Source organism: Anomaloglossus baeobatrachus, chromosome 2 (assembly GCF_048569485.1).
Source record: "Anomaloglossus baeobatrachus isolate aAnoBae1 chromosome 2, aAnoBae1.hap1, whole genome shotgun sequence".
In the NCBI taxonomy this organism is placed as follows: domain Eukaryota; kingdom Metazoa; phylum Chordata; class Amphibia; order Anura; family Aromobatidae; genus Anomaloglossus; species Anomaloglossus baeobatrachus.
Window position 1 is genome coordinate 36834908 of NC_134354.1, and position 14280 is coordinate 36849187.

At 42.9% G+C, this 14280-nt stretch overlaps 1 protein-coding gene across 2 annotated transcripts in view; it reads right to left on the reverse strand.

Annotated features, from left to right (window-relative positions):
- Positions 1-591: 591 nt before the first annotated feature.
- The window catches only part of LOC142290908 (MORC family CW-type zinc finger protein 3-like), a 156823-nt gene continuing 143134 nt past the window's right edge, over positions 592-14280 (reverse strand). For both annotated transcript variants that reach the window (XM_075334988.1, XM_075334989.1), the window contains exon 17: positions 592-3522. In XM_075334988.1, the coding sequence (XP_075191103.1) occupies positions 3363-3522 (160 nt within the window). In that variant the 3' untranslated portion in view covers positions 592-3362. The remainder of the gene's footprint in view (positions 3523-14280) is intronic.

Sequence of the window (14280 nt, forward strand, 5' to 3'; positions counted from 1 at the left end):
GAGACAGCCAGGGCGGCTGGGGGAAGAGACAGCCAGGGCGGCTGGGGGAAGAGACAGCCAGGGCGGCTGGGGGAAGAGACAGTCAGGGCGGCTGGGGGAAGAGACAGGCAAGGCCTGGCAGGTAGAGGTAGAACAGGTACTGGACCACAGATGTTGGATACACAGAACAGGTGATGGAACACAGGCACAGATTCAGCAGGCACCGAAAACGGGACCTGACAATAAGCAAACATGAATCTAACTAAGCGCGTTACTGGAAGACGTGCGTGGTGAGCACCGGCCTAGGGAGCAAGAGGCAGTGACGACGACCACAGAGTGGCTGAGAAAGTGGGGGCACCGGTGTCCCTGCTGGGTTGAGTAAGTGGGACAGTGTGGGGGCTCCAGTATTACAATTAGGTAAATGCAGCCCTATGGTATGACGTCTTATGTATACGTCAGGAGTCTTCCAGCCTGTATGGTCAGCATATGCGCTGATAAACAGGTTCTGACAACCTTTGGTTTCTAGATGACCCGTATGGCTTTTATTACATTCACCAAAAAGTCCTAAATGACATATCTGGCAAGAAACAAAATGTAAAAATCAGCACATAATAAAAACAAAAATGTATTTAATAAAAATGGTAAATTTCACAACAACAGCTCAGAATTATAAACAGCATGAAGAGAAACGGACAATACCATCATCCATTACAGCCGCTCCTGGAGGCGAAACAGCAGTAAAAACAGTAAGTAAATGTTATATATCTGTACACGACAATGTATTAATGACAGGTCAGACAGAGCGCAATCAGGAGATACAGAAAGTTATCTGCAGCAGAAGAAACTCACAATGTGTGTGTACTGTAGATACTGCAGCAATGGAGACAAGTGGGCGTAGAAAAGGGAAGCAGCACCGCCTTGTGCATGGGCTGTGCCTGGTATTGGAAGAAAGCCCTATTATCGTCAATGGGTCTGAGCTGCAGTACCAGGGACAGCCACAGATAAGAGTGGCGCTATTTTGGACAAAACAAGAAAAAAAACAATCTGCTAAAAAACCTAGAGGGAATAACACTGAGGCACAGCCGACCTTCACATGGGCTGCGCAACCGCCTGGACCACCCACCATGCCTAAAAAGGTGCACTTCTCATAGAAGCCAACACCTACTTAACTATGGTCCGCTTGACTTATTGTGGATCCAGTCTGTATATTAGTGGGTGACGTCCACATGTATATATGGAGAACAAGGACAGGACCAGTGATCGTGCCATATAATTATTAGAGCGTCCAGGAGGATCCGTACCATGATTTCCCTCCCTAATTCAGGACTTGCTGTGAAAGGAATTTTACCTTACTTCCCGTCAGTGCATTTACTGCAATAAATATATATTAATACATTTGCATAGTTAGAAGTCGGCTTATTACAATTATCCTGTGGATCAATATATACATACGGTGGGGGATTAATGGGCAGTTAGTATCCAGTCTCTTCTTGGGCCATATTCACATGTGCTCAGCTTTTCATGCATTTTTTTTTTTGGGCTGCTGCTGTATTTTTTTACCCTTAAACATTAATGGGATCAAATCAGTGGTTAAAATTTGCAGCATTTCTGCTACCTAATGAACAAACTATAGATTTGCTAATTTTTCCCCAAAAACCCTCTCCACTTGTATAGGCAGGTAATGATCTGCAGACTCCGCTATCAATCCACCAAGGGCTTAAAATACTTTTATTATATGTTTAAAATAGGGTATAAGATATCCTTTAATGATTATTGCTATAAATAAATACTGGATTTTTTGGACTATAAAATACAATTCTTAGCAGGGGAAAAAAAATTCCAGCTAAAAAGTGTGTGTCGCATAATCCAGTTCCCTCTGATCGGGTAGTAAGCTGACGCAGCGTTCGTCCCGATCACTAGGAGAAGTATGCGGCGGCACAGATCTGTCTCCACACTGATCAGGGTCAGGTTGGAGATCAGTGCAGGGCAGGAGAGGAAGCTTAACAGGGCCTGTACGAACGCTGCAGGTCCTGACTAGCAGAAGGTCACGTGCCTGGAAAGAAATATGTGTTAATGTATACAGTGTGTGCTGATATAGCAGAGGTGTGCGCTGTAGCTGAGCTGTGTGTGCTGATATAGCAGTGGTGTGTGCTGTAGTCGACCTGTGCCTGTGTGCATCTAGCAGAGGTGTAAGTATGTGGCAAACCTATGTATGTGCGCATGTGTATGTATATGAAGTAGAGCTGTATGAGCGTGTAAGTAAAACGCAAACAATACATTTACATCCCTATTTTACCCTAGTGCATTAAAAATTGTATTGACCTCCTCCACGTCTTTACACAAACACTGGTGAAGTTTTATTTAGTAGGTAATATGTTGGTTTTTTTCCCCCCTAGTTTCTGCTGTGGCACATCCTACAGTCCAAAACAAATATGGTACACAATTCATATAGAAACCTTGGAGTAAGCCCAATTGCGGCAAAACTATAATGTCCAGCCTTCAGCTGGACGACGGCTATAAATTTTGACCCCTGAATCGTGGTCTTCAACCTAAGGCTTTCCAGCTGTTAAAACTTCCAAAATTCCCAGACAGTGTATGGAGGGAGTTGTGGTTCTTCAGTGACAGGAGGTCTACAATTTTCGTAAAAAAAAAATTAAAATTAGTCAATTAATGGAAGTGTCCTCTAATTTAAAAGTTTTTAATGATGGGCCCAGGATCTGATATAAAAAAAACAAAACAACCCCCACCCCCTAAAAACCCTTTACTCACCTCGTAGACTGGCGATGCTCCATGCTAGCTACTCTAATCTCCCACCACCTCGGAGCATCACATGACCAGTGTCTCGCCGCTTTTTCGGCTCAGATGAAATGTGAAGGGTGCAGCAGATCAGAGGCTGTTTATTGGCTAAAGTGGCCACATGGCGCCCACTTTGGTGGGGAGTTCGGAGGAGCAATGCTGATTTCTTTTTTTTTTTTTTAATTACCCCACACTGGGCCAAAACCAGTAACTTTTAAAGTAGAGGGAAACTTTTTGCACATGATGAGGGAAAAAAAACAAACAAAAACACCGAAACATTAAAAATTCGCAAGAGCAGGCATCACCCTTCTCCTGACATTTCACCCTTAGCTCGGTTTTGGCAATTTCCGTATGAAAAATACAGCAGGGTATTATATAATTAGGAAAATCTGTAGAAAAACTGAGGTATCCGCCTTGTGCATAAATCTACTCTTGAGAAAACAGATCAACTGGACATGTGGTATCTGTCGTCTGTCGCAAGAGTCCAGGAACGCTGGAAAGTCTGATTCTCTGCGGCGGCCATTGTTGTGTTCATCGTAACATTTAAATAAAGTTTGAGATAAAACTTTCCCCCGACATCCTTAATGTTATTCGTGGCCGTTGGCTTGTTTCTCTGCCTGTTCCAGTACTTGGACTAAAATCTCATCGATCACGTCCACATCATAGTCCACCTGCTCCAAGTCCAGGTCTGGCATCAACGTGGTGAGTAACTGGGCCACGTGAATTCGTAGGGTCCGTAACTTGGTCCTGTAAAAGCAGAAGAGTAAAAATGTGTAAGGAGGACTATATGCAACAAAATGGAGGAAAATTAAAGTTCCGTTAACCCTGTTGCAAAATTATGACTCCTATCATGACAGACTCAAGTGAATGACCCACATGCTACTAACGTGTTTCCTAGAAAATGAGCCCTAACCCAAAAATAAGACCTAGCAGGAATTTTCAGCATTCTCAGTGTAAGGCTCAAATATCAGCCCTCCTCCGAAAATAAGCCCTAGTTGCAGTTCCATGCATCTAAAAAAAGTTAAAGAATACTGCAGGACACTTCATTATACAACCCCTGGCAAAAAATTATGGAATCACCTGGCTCTGAGGAAGTTCATTCGGTTGTTTAGTTTTGTGCCATGTCTGTGATCTGCTTTTTTTTAAACAAAAGAAAAGTAATTTCAAATGGCAACTTTCTGGCTTTAAGTAACACTAAAAAAAAAAATTAATCATGAAAACATAATGTACTAGCCAGTAACAGTTACTTTTCAAGACCAAACAGGGGGAAAAATTATGGAATCACTCAATTTTGAGGTAAAAATAATGGTATCACCCTGTAAATTTTCATTCCCAAAACTATCATCTGCATCAAATAAGATCTGCTCGTTAGTCTGCATCTAAAAAGGAGTGATCACACCTTGGAGAGCTGTGGTACCAAGTGGACTGACATGAATCATGGCTCCAACAGGAGAGATGTCAATTGAAACAAAGGAGAAAATTATCAAACTCTTAAAAGAGGGTAAATCATCACGCAATGTTGCAAAAAGATGTTGGTTGTTCACAGTCAGCTGTGTCTAAAATCTGGACCAAATACAAACAACATGGGAAGGTTGTTAAAGGAAAACATACTGGTAGACCAAGGAAGACATCAAAGTGTCAAGACAGGAAACTTAAAGCAAAATGTCTCCAAAACAGGAAATACACTTGAAAAGTAACCATTACTGGCTAGCACATTATGTTTTCATGATTTTTTTTAGTGTTTCTTAAAGCCAGAAAGTTGCCATTTGAAATTACTTTAGTCTTGTGTAAACAACTGAATGAACATCCTCAGAGCCAGGTGAGTCCATAATGTTTGCCAGGGGTTGTAGAAAGCAGATTCCCCAAAAGAAAGAAGACAGAAGACCCTAAAATCATACTCACCAAAGCTTAACAGGAGAACCTGCGGTGGAATGCACACCCACACACCACATCTAGCGATACCGATTGCTTCCAGCCAGCAGGGGAACCTGGGACGCACTGCAGTGGAGCATGATGACCTGCGGTGGAACACATTGATGTGTTCCACTACAGGTCCTCTATGCGTTCCACTGAACTGAGTCCCAGGTTCCCCTGCTGGCCTGAAGCAATCAGTATTGCCAGATGTGGTGTGTGTGCTAATGTGTGATTATGTGCGCGATCTGGTTTATGTGAGTGTTGGCCAAAAGCAGAGAAGGACCATGTGGAGCATACCTGCTGGAAGTGCCCGCCGAAGATCGCAGAAGGGCCTGGGGGTAATGCAGACGGCCGGGATCTGTTAAGTATGAATCTCCTGGGAAAGGAGAGGTAAACTTACCCGCAACAGTGTTTCCCTGAGAATAAGACCTACCCTGAAAATAAGCCTTAGCGCATTTTTTGAGGCAAAAAATAATATAAAACAGTATCTTATTCTCGGGGAAACACAGTATATGCCACTTCTAGGACTGTGAAGGTCCAGGCTATGAATCAATTGTCCATATAATAAGATCATCTCTATTTGTATGATTATTGTTCAGATGCTGATGTACATACCAGGATGCGCCTTTGGAATGTATCATTGAAACAAATTATGCTAGGCTGAACAATGCAAGTATTCATAATATACTGAGAGAATTTATAATTCATTGATTCTCACCAGCTAAGATGTATGGTCAGCAAGGTGTTCACAAAGATAATGAAGCCAAAATGTACAATGAACAAAGAAGTATGCAGTAGCTGGTTTGAACTGGTATTAGGAAGCCAGTAACAGGCTGATGACGTACTATGCTGTTTATCTCTGACCAATCAGGGACAATGTTGAACTGAATAACTGTGTGTATTTTATAATATACGGGTTAGAAGAACTTTGAGCTTCTCCCGGATAGAGACATCCCTGTGTGGTCATTTTTCCTCATACATACATCTGCACAGATTTGATTTGGACGCCGACTGTATGACTCTGAAAACCCCTTAGCGGTCTCCCCCGACAGTTGGCGCCCGTAACGTGAAGCCCCTAAAAGGAAGCACCGCCATTCCTGGACACACTGATATTTTGGACGTCACGGATAGAGATCTCCCTCTGCTCCAACCAGGCTGATAACCTACAACCTCGGCAAGTGTTACATATTGTGTATTCACTACTGATGTGGTTGTTCTTGGAGAGGAGGGGGCGACGGGCTGTGTGTCCCTATTGGTGTTAAAAGGTACCTGATTGTGACTCAGGGGTGGTGCCCGCTGGGGCTCAGAGTACGATCCCAACCCTGAGGTGTGGATCGAGTGTCACACGGGATCCAGAGGACGGTTGTTAGGGCAGGAAAGACGATGGTGGCTGGATATAGCTAGTTAGACTAACCCGGTCTGTAATTAAAGAAATGGGAGGTGGGGGGGGCACCCACGATCGAAGATAGGGATTAGGACATTGAATTGGTACAGATGACCAAGTCCGGAGGCTGGGATATTCTTGTATGTGTGTGGAAGTTGCCTGACCTATAGCTTGTTTGTTCTAACGTAATAAGAATATCTGTGTATGTAAGTAGTCAAAATGTAGATGCATAATTATCTGTCTATGTAGCCATCGCATAATTCCATAGTATAATTCAAAGTTGTATAGTCATGAAGGAGTTAACAAAAGATAATGAAGCCAGAATATGAAGCTGCGAAAGTCTTATCAGTAGCTTTCACACATAAGGAATGTACGGGAGGCAGGCAGTGTGAGAAATTGGGAGTGAAGCCCTCCCTGGTTAGCTTCAAGGTTATTCATGCTTACTGTATAATTGGATCTATCAGAATAAATGAGGCAGTTGGTATCCCTGACTCAAGTAGAGAGCATGTCTGTGTTCTTTGTCTTATATACATTGATATATATATTGGCACTGGTATATAGCTAATACGGCACAGTCTCTGGATATCCCAAATGAGGACTCCATTTGCAGTCTTCAACTCAAATTCCTCCCTTGACATGTGCATATACATTTTTTTGTACGTCGTCCTCCTTTCATGGGATACATACCTGTGATTGAAGATCGGGATTAGGATAATAAATTGGTGCAGCTAATCAAGTCCGGAGAGCGGGACATTCTTGTATGTGAAATTTTTGTACGTTCTCCTCCTTTTGCGGGATACCCTTGTTTCTATAGTAGCTGAGGGAGTGGCTAGTATAGGGTGGAGCGTTCAGTGCTGGCCGGACTGTCGCGCGCACCATATAGTCATAAATTAGTGTAATCCGATCACCACCAAGATAGCAATGATGTTCAGAGGGAAAAAGATAGCTGTGTGTCATGCCCCGGAGATTTTCAGAGTATCAGGTTTATCTAGAGGAGGTCGGCTACAGCCATCTCAGTGGGCAGCAGCACTGAAGAAAAAAAAAGGCAAGTTGAAAGACAGAAGCTTGTCGGATGATGCTGAGTTGTTTGGCACTGTAGCGCAGACATTGCTATCTGAAGGATACATGGAGTTAGAGGATGAAGACTCGGAGGGAGATGTTGTTTTACTATATGTTACCTAAGTCTGAGGAGAGATCTGAGGGTCCTCCGGCAGGTTGTTTTGTTGCTACCCCACAACCTGATCCCCATTCTATCCCCCGTTCGAGCTGCTCATGGATGTTGCTGTTCCATCCACTGGCCAAGATCCTCTATATCCTTCAGTACCACTAACATCGGCCCCTCTGATCCCTGTCCCAGCATTAGCAGATGTCCCCACCCCACACCTGGTAGAACCACTCCCCACTACATATCCCCAACTGAGTAACCACCCCCATATGATCTAGCCGGTTGTAAATATTCCCCTCCCCTCTGGAGAGATGTTTGTAATAACTGTGCAGTTCACCAACCAGATCCAAGCCATAGCCATAAATTCACCCCTATTTTCCCTGTCCTGAACACAGACGGAGGTTAGTATGTACCTCCCATACAACAGAGAACAGTTGAGCAGATTCAGGAGCTGCCGCCCCCGCCTCTCCCCATAGCCCCTCCTGTACCTGTAATGCCGTCCCTTTCCCTCCCAGCCATTCTGACACCACGTACCCTGACTCTGGCTCCTGCTAATCCCCCACTCCCCTGCTTATTTCAGGGCATATAGTGAGCCCTACTCCGAGCGGTCCCGGACCCGTATACAGGTTTTCAGTCCACAATATGCCCAGACACTCACTACGTCCTCGGGGGCTCAGGTTTTGTTCAGGATAAGTACGGGAGATTTGTTCACACAGGAGACAGGGGTGTATGTTAACCCAGCTAATTCGGATTTGTATCATGCTGAGGGACTGGCACGGCAAATGGTGTTACAAGGTGGAAGGAGAAGTGGGGGCTATGTATGCCCGCAGGGATGTGTGGGAGTACATTGTAACAGAGGAATGCTGTAGCAGAGACTGCCCTCACTTTTGGAAAGGGGGGGCTAGGCAGCTCATAAGAAGTTGCAGAAGGGAAAAAAAAAAAATAGTTCCAGCAGAGATGTGAATTATGGAGAATAAAATTTGCAGGGCTGCTTGTGTCTCACTCTGTACTAATAAGTATAATGTGCCCCTCCCAACTGGTGAAGTGGGTCTTGTTTAACCCTTAGAGTTCAAGATTTCACAAGCAATTATCAATAGTATCCTGCTCATACCTGAATAATTATATTAACTTTGCAGGGAAAATTAGATTTCTTGAGCTATGCAAATTAGTTATTTTGTTCTTATGGCTATATTTTTATTTTGTGTCTCTGCATACAAACTGACAGTATTTTACTAATTGGTTTTCCTTTCTTTTATAGATACAATAAACAATACGGTTCGTATATACTGTAAGGTTCCAAAGTACCCCAGCAGTGTATATTGTTGCAGAGACATGGGTTATATCCAGTGTTTGTTTTGATTGCGTTTTATAGTATATTTGTCTGCTGTCTTAGTTTTCTTTTAGAGAGTAATAGTTACTGTAAATCTTGCTAGATTAGTACACAAAAAAAAGAGGGGGGGGGAAGACGTTAGCTATCATATTTCTCCAGCAGTAGAGGGCGCAGCAGACATATTAGACAGGCTTTGAAGCTGGCCCTTCCCTTGCAACAGTCATATTTACTGGACTACTATGAAAAATGTCTGTTATAAGAATGATCTAATGTATATTTTTAGTTTATGTTTTCCTAGATGGAACAAGATGCTAGTCGATTCTACACTGGATATGCTACAGTTTACACAACATGAGGTAATCTAAATTTTAACCACTCCCTCCCCTCCTATAGGTACAGGATGAAGTGATGTATTGCTGCCCTCTCTAGATGGGTAAAACAGGAGTAGGTAAGATGGTCAAATGTGTATGTAGGATGTAGATCTTTCCTGTTGTCAAATGAGCTAGGTATGCTGAAGACAAAGTCTAGATCTGAGCTGACTGAATCGGATGGAGATTCTCGCACAGGTGCAGCTGACCAAGAAGCAGTGAGGAGTGCGGAGATGAGGAGTCCTTTACCAATGCAGACGGACCATACCTTGGTGGCACCTGTCACGTCAGTGACATTTGTCACTCCTTGCGTTCTTAAATCCCTACAGGAACAAGCGAATCAACAAGGAATAAAGTGTGAGACGCAGGGAGCCAGCTGACTGAGGAAGGTCTGTGGATAAAGGGCGGTAAGCTTTCTCTGCCATGAGATCTCTTTATTGATGGCCCAGGTAACCCATGGACTAAAATCTGTGAAAGACAGATATCAGTGTGTGCTTTGGTGACACCAGGGTTCAGTACTCAGGTGGGCAGACTCACCCAGTCTTGTAAAACACGTCCTTAAAACAATGTGAGAAAAACCATAAAGAGTCCGCAGAAACACGCCCTGCACCGGCTCTACCCATTTCAGAAACTGCAGACTGATTATAGATGTATATCATGAGCAGGTTTTATACAAGTTTGTGCGTGTTGTGTAAATTTCTTTCCAAGTTTGATCAAAGGCATTCCAGTGCAGAAAACGACATTGCTGAAAATCCACATGATGGAGGTGCTATGTAAAAAAAAATGGGTTTGCAGAGGTAAAAGGAGTGTATATATATGGAAAGGTAAACTAACAAGTTGTGAACCAAATGCGTGTTTTGTTTCCCTTTAGTAATGAACAGGTCTATTTGTGGGATGTTTTTTGGTTTACACAGGCATGTACAATTTTTATATGATTGACTAAATAGTGTAATAAACAGGTATATTCTCTAATTCCAGATCCAGAGCTAGTAGCATATGGTTTTCAGTCAGGGGACTGATTGATCTTAAACGGACAAGCGAGAAAGAGCCATGAGTCAAGACTAAATGAGCTGATCCAGTTTTTTCCAATCACAGAAATTTCGATGAAGCTCAACGGCAGGACAACATTGATATGCCTCGCATTGCAGAAGGGTCGATCCACCGGAGCTGCTTCTTGCTTGTATTTATCCTTTTCAAAAGACCTGTACAGTCTAAGGCCATCATTGCCAAAACAGTTAGAAGAGAGGACTTGGAGAGCCTTGAGACATGGGAAAGTCCAACTACAGGGGGTGAGTACTCGCCTAGGAGTCATTGGTCTCAAACCGGTGAAGAAAACCTTTTCCCCTCTATACCCATGCCTCAACGTTCAATCAGGCAGTTTTCCCAACAGATCTTTCTTCCTCTCTTCCTAAGGGAATACAGTATCCTTAGTATTCGGAAATGGCAGAAGAGTCTTTAGGGGGGGGGGGGGGGGGGACTGTTGAGGGTACAAATTGAGTAACCTGAAATAATTAATTCAGCCATTTCACATATGTGGTTTAGTTGATGTAGCCGAACATATTTATGAATTTTTTTGTTTCCTACTAACTCATATGATAAGATAACAAAGGAGAAATACATTAATTACTATCCATTGGTTCACACATCTTGTACTCCCCTTGATCTCATGGTAGTTTTTTTATTGTGTGATATTATGCTGTGTTATTGTGTGTGATCTTCATTAATAAAAGTTTTGTAATTGCACATATACTCGCATTTCTCCTTTGTTATAATTAATTCTGAGTAGTGCAGACAGGTTGCCAGTATATTTATACTGACAGCGTGTCCACCTGATGGCTCGTTTTTTGGTAATTGTTCTCATAACTCATATGAATATATTCAGTGATTTTCCTTAATACAAAATGCTAGCTGTGGACTCTCTAATCTCGGGAAACGTTTTGGTAGAGCCCATCCCATCAGGCTGTTGTCTCCCCAGTCCAGTCTGCTGAGCACTAGCAGTGACACACGAGTTAACATTTTGCCTCAGAAACCAATGGACCTGAAACAACTGAGAGAGCGGTTGCCATTCCACCCATTATCTCAGAAGGTTTCTCTCAGTCAGTGTCACAAACTGTTCACATGATGCCTCATCACGCTTTGGCTCTTTATCAAGAGCAGATCACCAAGATTCACGTGTTGGCCCTGGATGGACTAGCACCGACCAAGTATCCTCCTTCTCCAGAAAAAAAGAACCACAGACAATCTGTAGCAAATGTTTTTTTTTTGGTTATGTGCTTATCTCAAGATACGATCTAGATTCAACCTTCCTTGGTCAGAACGATGTGAAAATTAAAGTAATAACGCCAATCCTAATAGCCCCTGTAAGTCATAGTTACCCTGAAACAGATAAAATACAGTGCTGGCCAAAAGTATTGGCACCCCTGCAATTCTGTCAGATAATAATCAGTTTCTTCTTGAAAATGATTGCAATCACAAATTCTTTGGTATTATCATCTTAATTTATTTTGCTTGCAATGAAAAAAACACAAAATAGAATGAAACAAAAATCAAATCATTGGCCAATTTTTGGAGTTTTGAGTGAAATGATCAGACAAGAGTATTGGCACCCTTAGCCTAATACTTGGTTGCACAACCTTTAGCCTAAAGAACTGCGAACAACCGCTTCCGGTAACCATCAATGAGTTTCTTACAATGCTCTGCTGGAATTTTAGATCATTCTTCTTTGCCAAACTGCTCCAGGTCCCTGAGATTTGAAGGGGGCCTTCTCCAAACTGCCATTTTGAGATCTCTCCACAGGTGTTCTATGGGATTCAGGTCTGGACTCATTGCTGGCCACTTTAGTAGTCTCCAGTGCTTTCTCTCAAACCATTTTCTAGTGCTTTTTGAAGTGTGTTTTGGGTCATTGTCCTGCTGGAAGACCCAGCTTTCTCACACTGGGCCCTACATTATGCTGCAAAATTTGTTGGTAGTCTTCAGACTTCATAATGCCATGCACACGGTCAAGCAGTCCAGTGTCAGAGGCAGCAAAGCAAGCCCAAAATATCAGGGAACCTCCGCCATGTTTGACTGTAGGGACAGTGTTCTTTTCTTTGAATGCCTCTTTTTTTTTTTTTCCTGTAAACTCTATGTTGATGGCTTTTCCCAAAAAGCTCTACTTTTGTCTCATCTGACCAGAGAACATTCTTCCAAAACGTTTTAGGCTTTCTCAGGTAGGTTTTGGCAAACTCCAGCCTGGCTTTTTTATGTCTCGGGGTAAGAAGTGGGGTCTTCCTGGGTATCCTACCATACAGTCCCTTTTCATTCAAACGCCGATGGATAGTACAGGTTGACACTGTTGTGCCCTCGGACTGCAGGGCAGCTTGAACTTGTTTGGATGTTAGTCGAGGTTCTTTATCCACCATCCGCACAATCTTGCGTTGAAATCTCTCGTCAATTTTTCTTTTCCTTCCACATCTAGGGAGGTTAGCCACAGTGCCATGGGCTTTAAACTTCTTGATGACACTGCGCACAGTAGACACAGGAACTTTCAGGTCTTTAGAGATGGACTTGTAGCCTTGAGATTGCTCATGCTTCCTCACAATTTGGATTCTCAAGTCCTCAGACAGTTCTTTGGTCTTCTTTCTTTTCTCCATGCTCAATGTGGTACACACAAGGACACAGGTTGAGTCAACTTTAATCCATGTCAACTGGCTGCAAGTGTGATTTAGTTATTGCCAACACCTGTTAGGTGCCACAGGTAAGTTACAGGTGCTGTTAATTACAGAAATTAGAGACGCATCACATGATTTTTCAAATAGTGCCAAGACTTTGTCCACCCCCTTTTTTATGTTTGGTGTGAAATTATATCCAATTTGGCTTTATTACAATTTTTTTTTTCTTTTTCATTGAAGACAAATTAAAAGAAGATAATACCAAAGAATGTGATTGCAATCATTTTCAAGAAGAAACGGAGTATTATCCGACAGAATTGCAGGGGTGCCAATACTTTTGTTGGCCAGCACTGTAGGTATCCAAGGGTGGAGCCAGAGCCCATAGAGCTGTGTCAAATAATGACCTATTGGAAAACCCCCACGTATATATAAATGTAATTGGAGTCCCAAGGGGGCCCCACGCGAGTATAGGGTCCGAGAGCATGCCTAGCACGTATCTTTATATTGTAGAATGGGATGTAAAATTCCCTAGGAAACCTCTAAATTTAAGATGAAGGTACACAGATAATCTTATTAAGGGGGGACTGTGAAGATCCAGGCTATGAATCAATTGTCCATATAATAAGATCATCTGTGTTTGTATGATTATTGTTCAGATGCTGATGTACATACCAGGATGCGCCTTTGGAATGTGTCATTGAAACAAATTATACTAGGCTGAACAATGCAAGTATTCATAATATACTGAGAGAATTTATAATCCGTTGATGCTCACCAGCTAAGATGTACGGTCAGCAAGGTGTTAAAGATAATGAAGCCAAAATGTACAATGAACAAAGAAGTATGCAGTAGCTGGTTTGAACTGGTATTAGGAAGCCAGTAACAGGCTGATGACATACTATATAGACTCTGCTGTTTATCTCTGACCAATCAGGGACAATGTTGAACTGAATAACTGTGTGGATTTTAGAATATACGGGTTAGAAGAACTTTGAGCTTCTCCCGGATAGAGACACGTCTTTGTGTGGTCATTTTTCCTCATACATACATCTGCGCAGATATGACTTGGACTCCGACTCGGTGACCCTGAAGACCCCTTTGTGTACTCTCGGGGGAGACAGCTGAGGTGAAATTTGAAAACAGCAGTTTTGGGAAATTCAGCTGTTTGCCAAGGTGTTCTTGGGGGCCTGAGATTGAAACGGCAGTGAAGTCAGGTGGGTGGAGTCGCTCGAACAGTCAGTCAATCTAGCCAGCACCTCTCCCAGTTGGATTGACAACACCCAGGCAGAGTAAGGCACTTCAAGCCACTGCCAGAGGCATCGTGCAGATGTACAGGGCACAGAAGGAGCTGAGGCCAAATCTCCACCCTTCACTATGCATGCACTGGATGGTCCAGGACGGGCAAGTGCTACTGTTCGGTAGAGAGTCTGCACCTCTGTTCCTTTTTCAATCAGTAAAAGTTAGAAGAAGAGGACCAAAAAACCCAACAAAGTGTGAAAACTACATTTGGCACCAGTGGGCTCTATGAGATTTGAAGAATATGGCTAATTTATTACAGGCTGTGTCGGGTATTGCAGCTCACAAAGATACACTAAAATCCGACTAAGTTGCAATACCAGACACAACCACTGGTCAAGACTAGCACTGCTGCTAATCTCATACAACCTCAAAGTCCTGCAAATAGATGCCAGTAC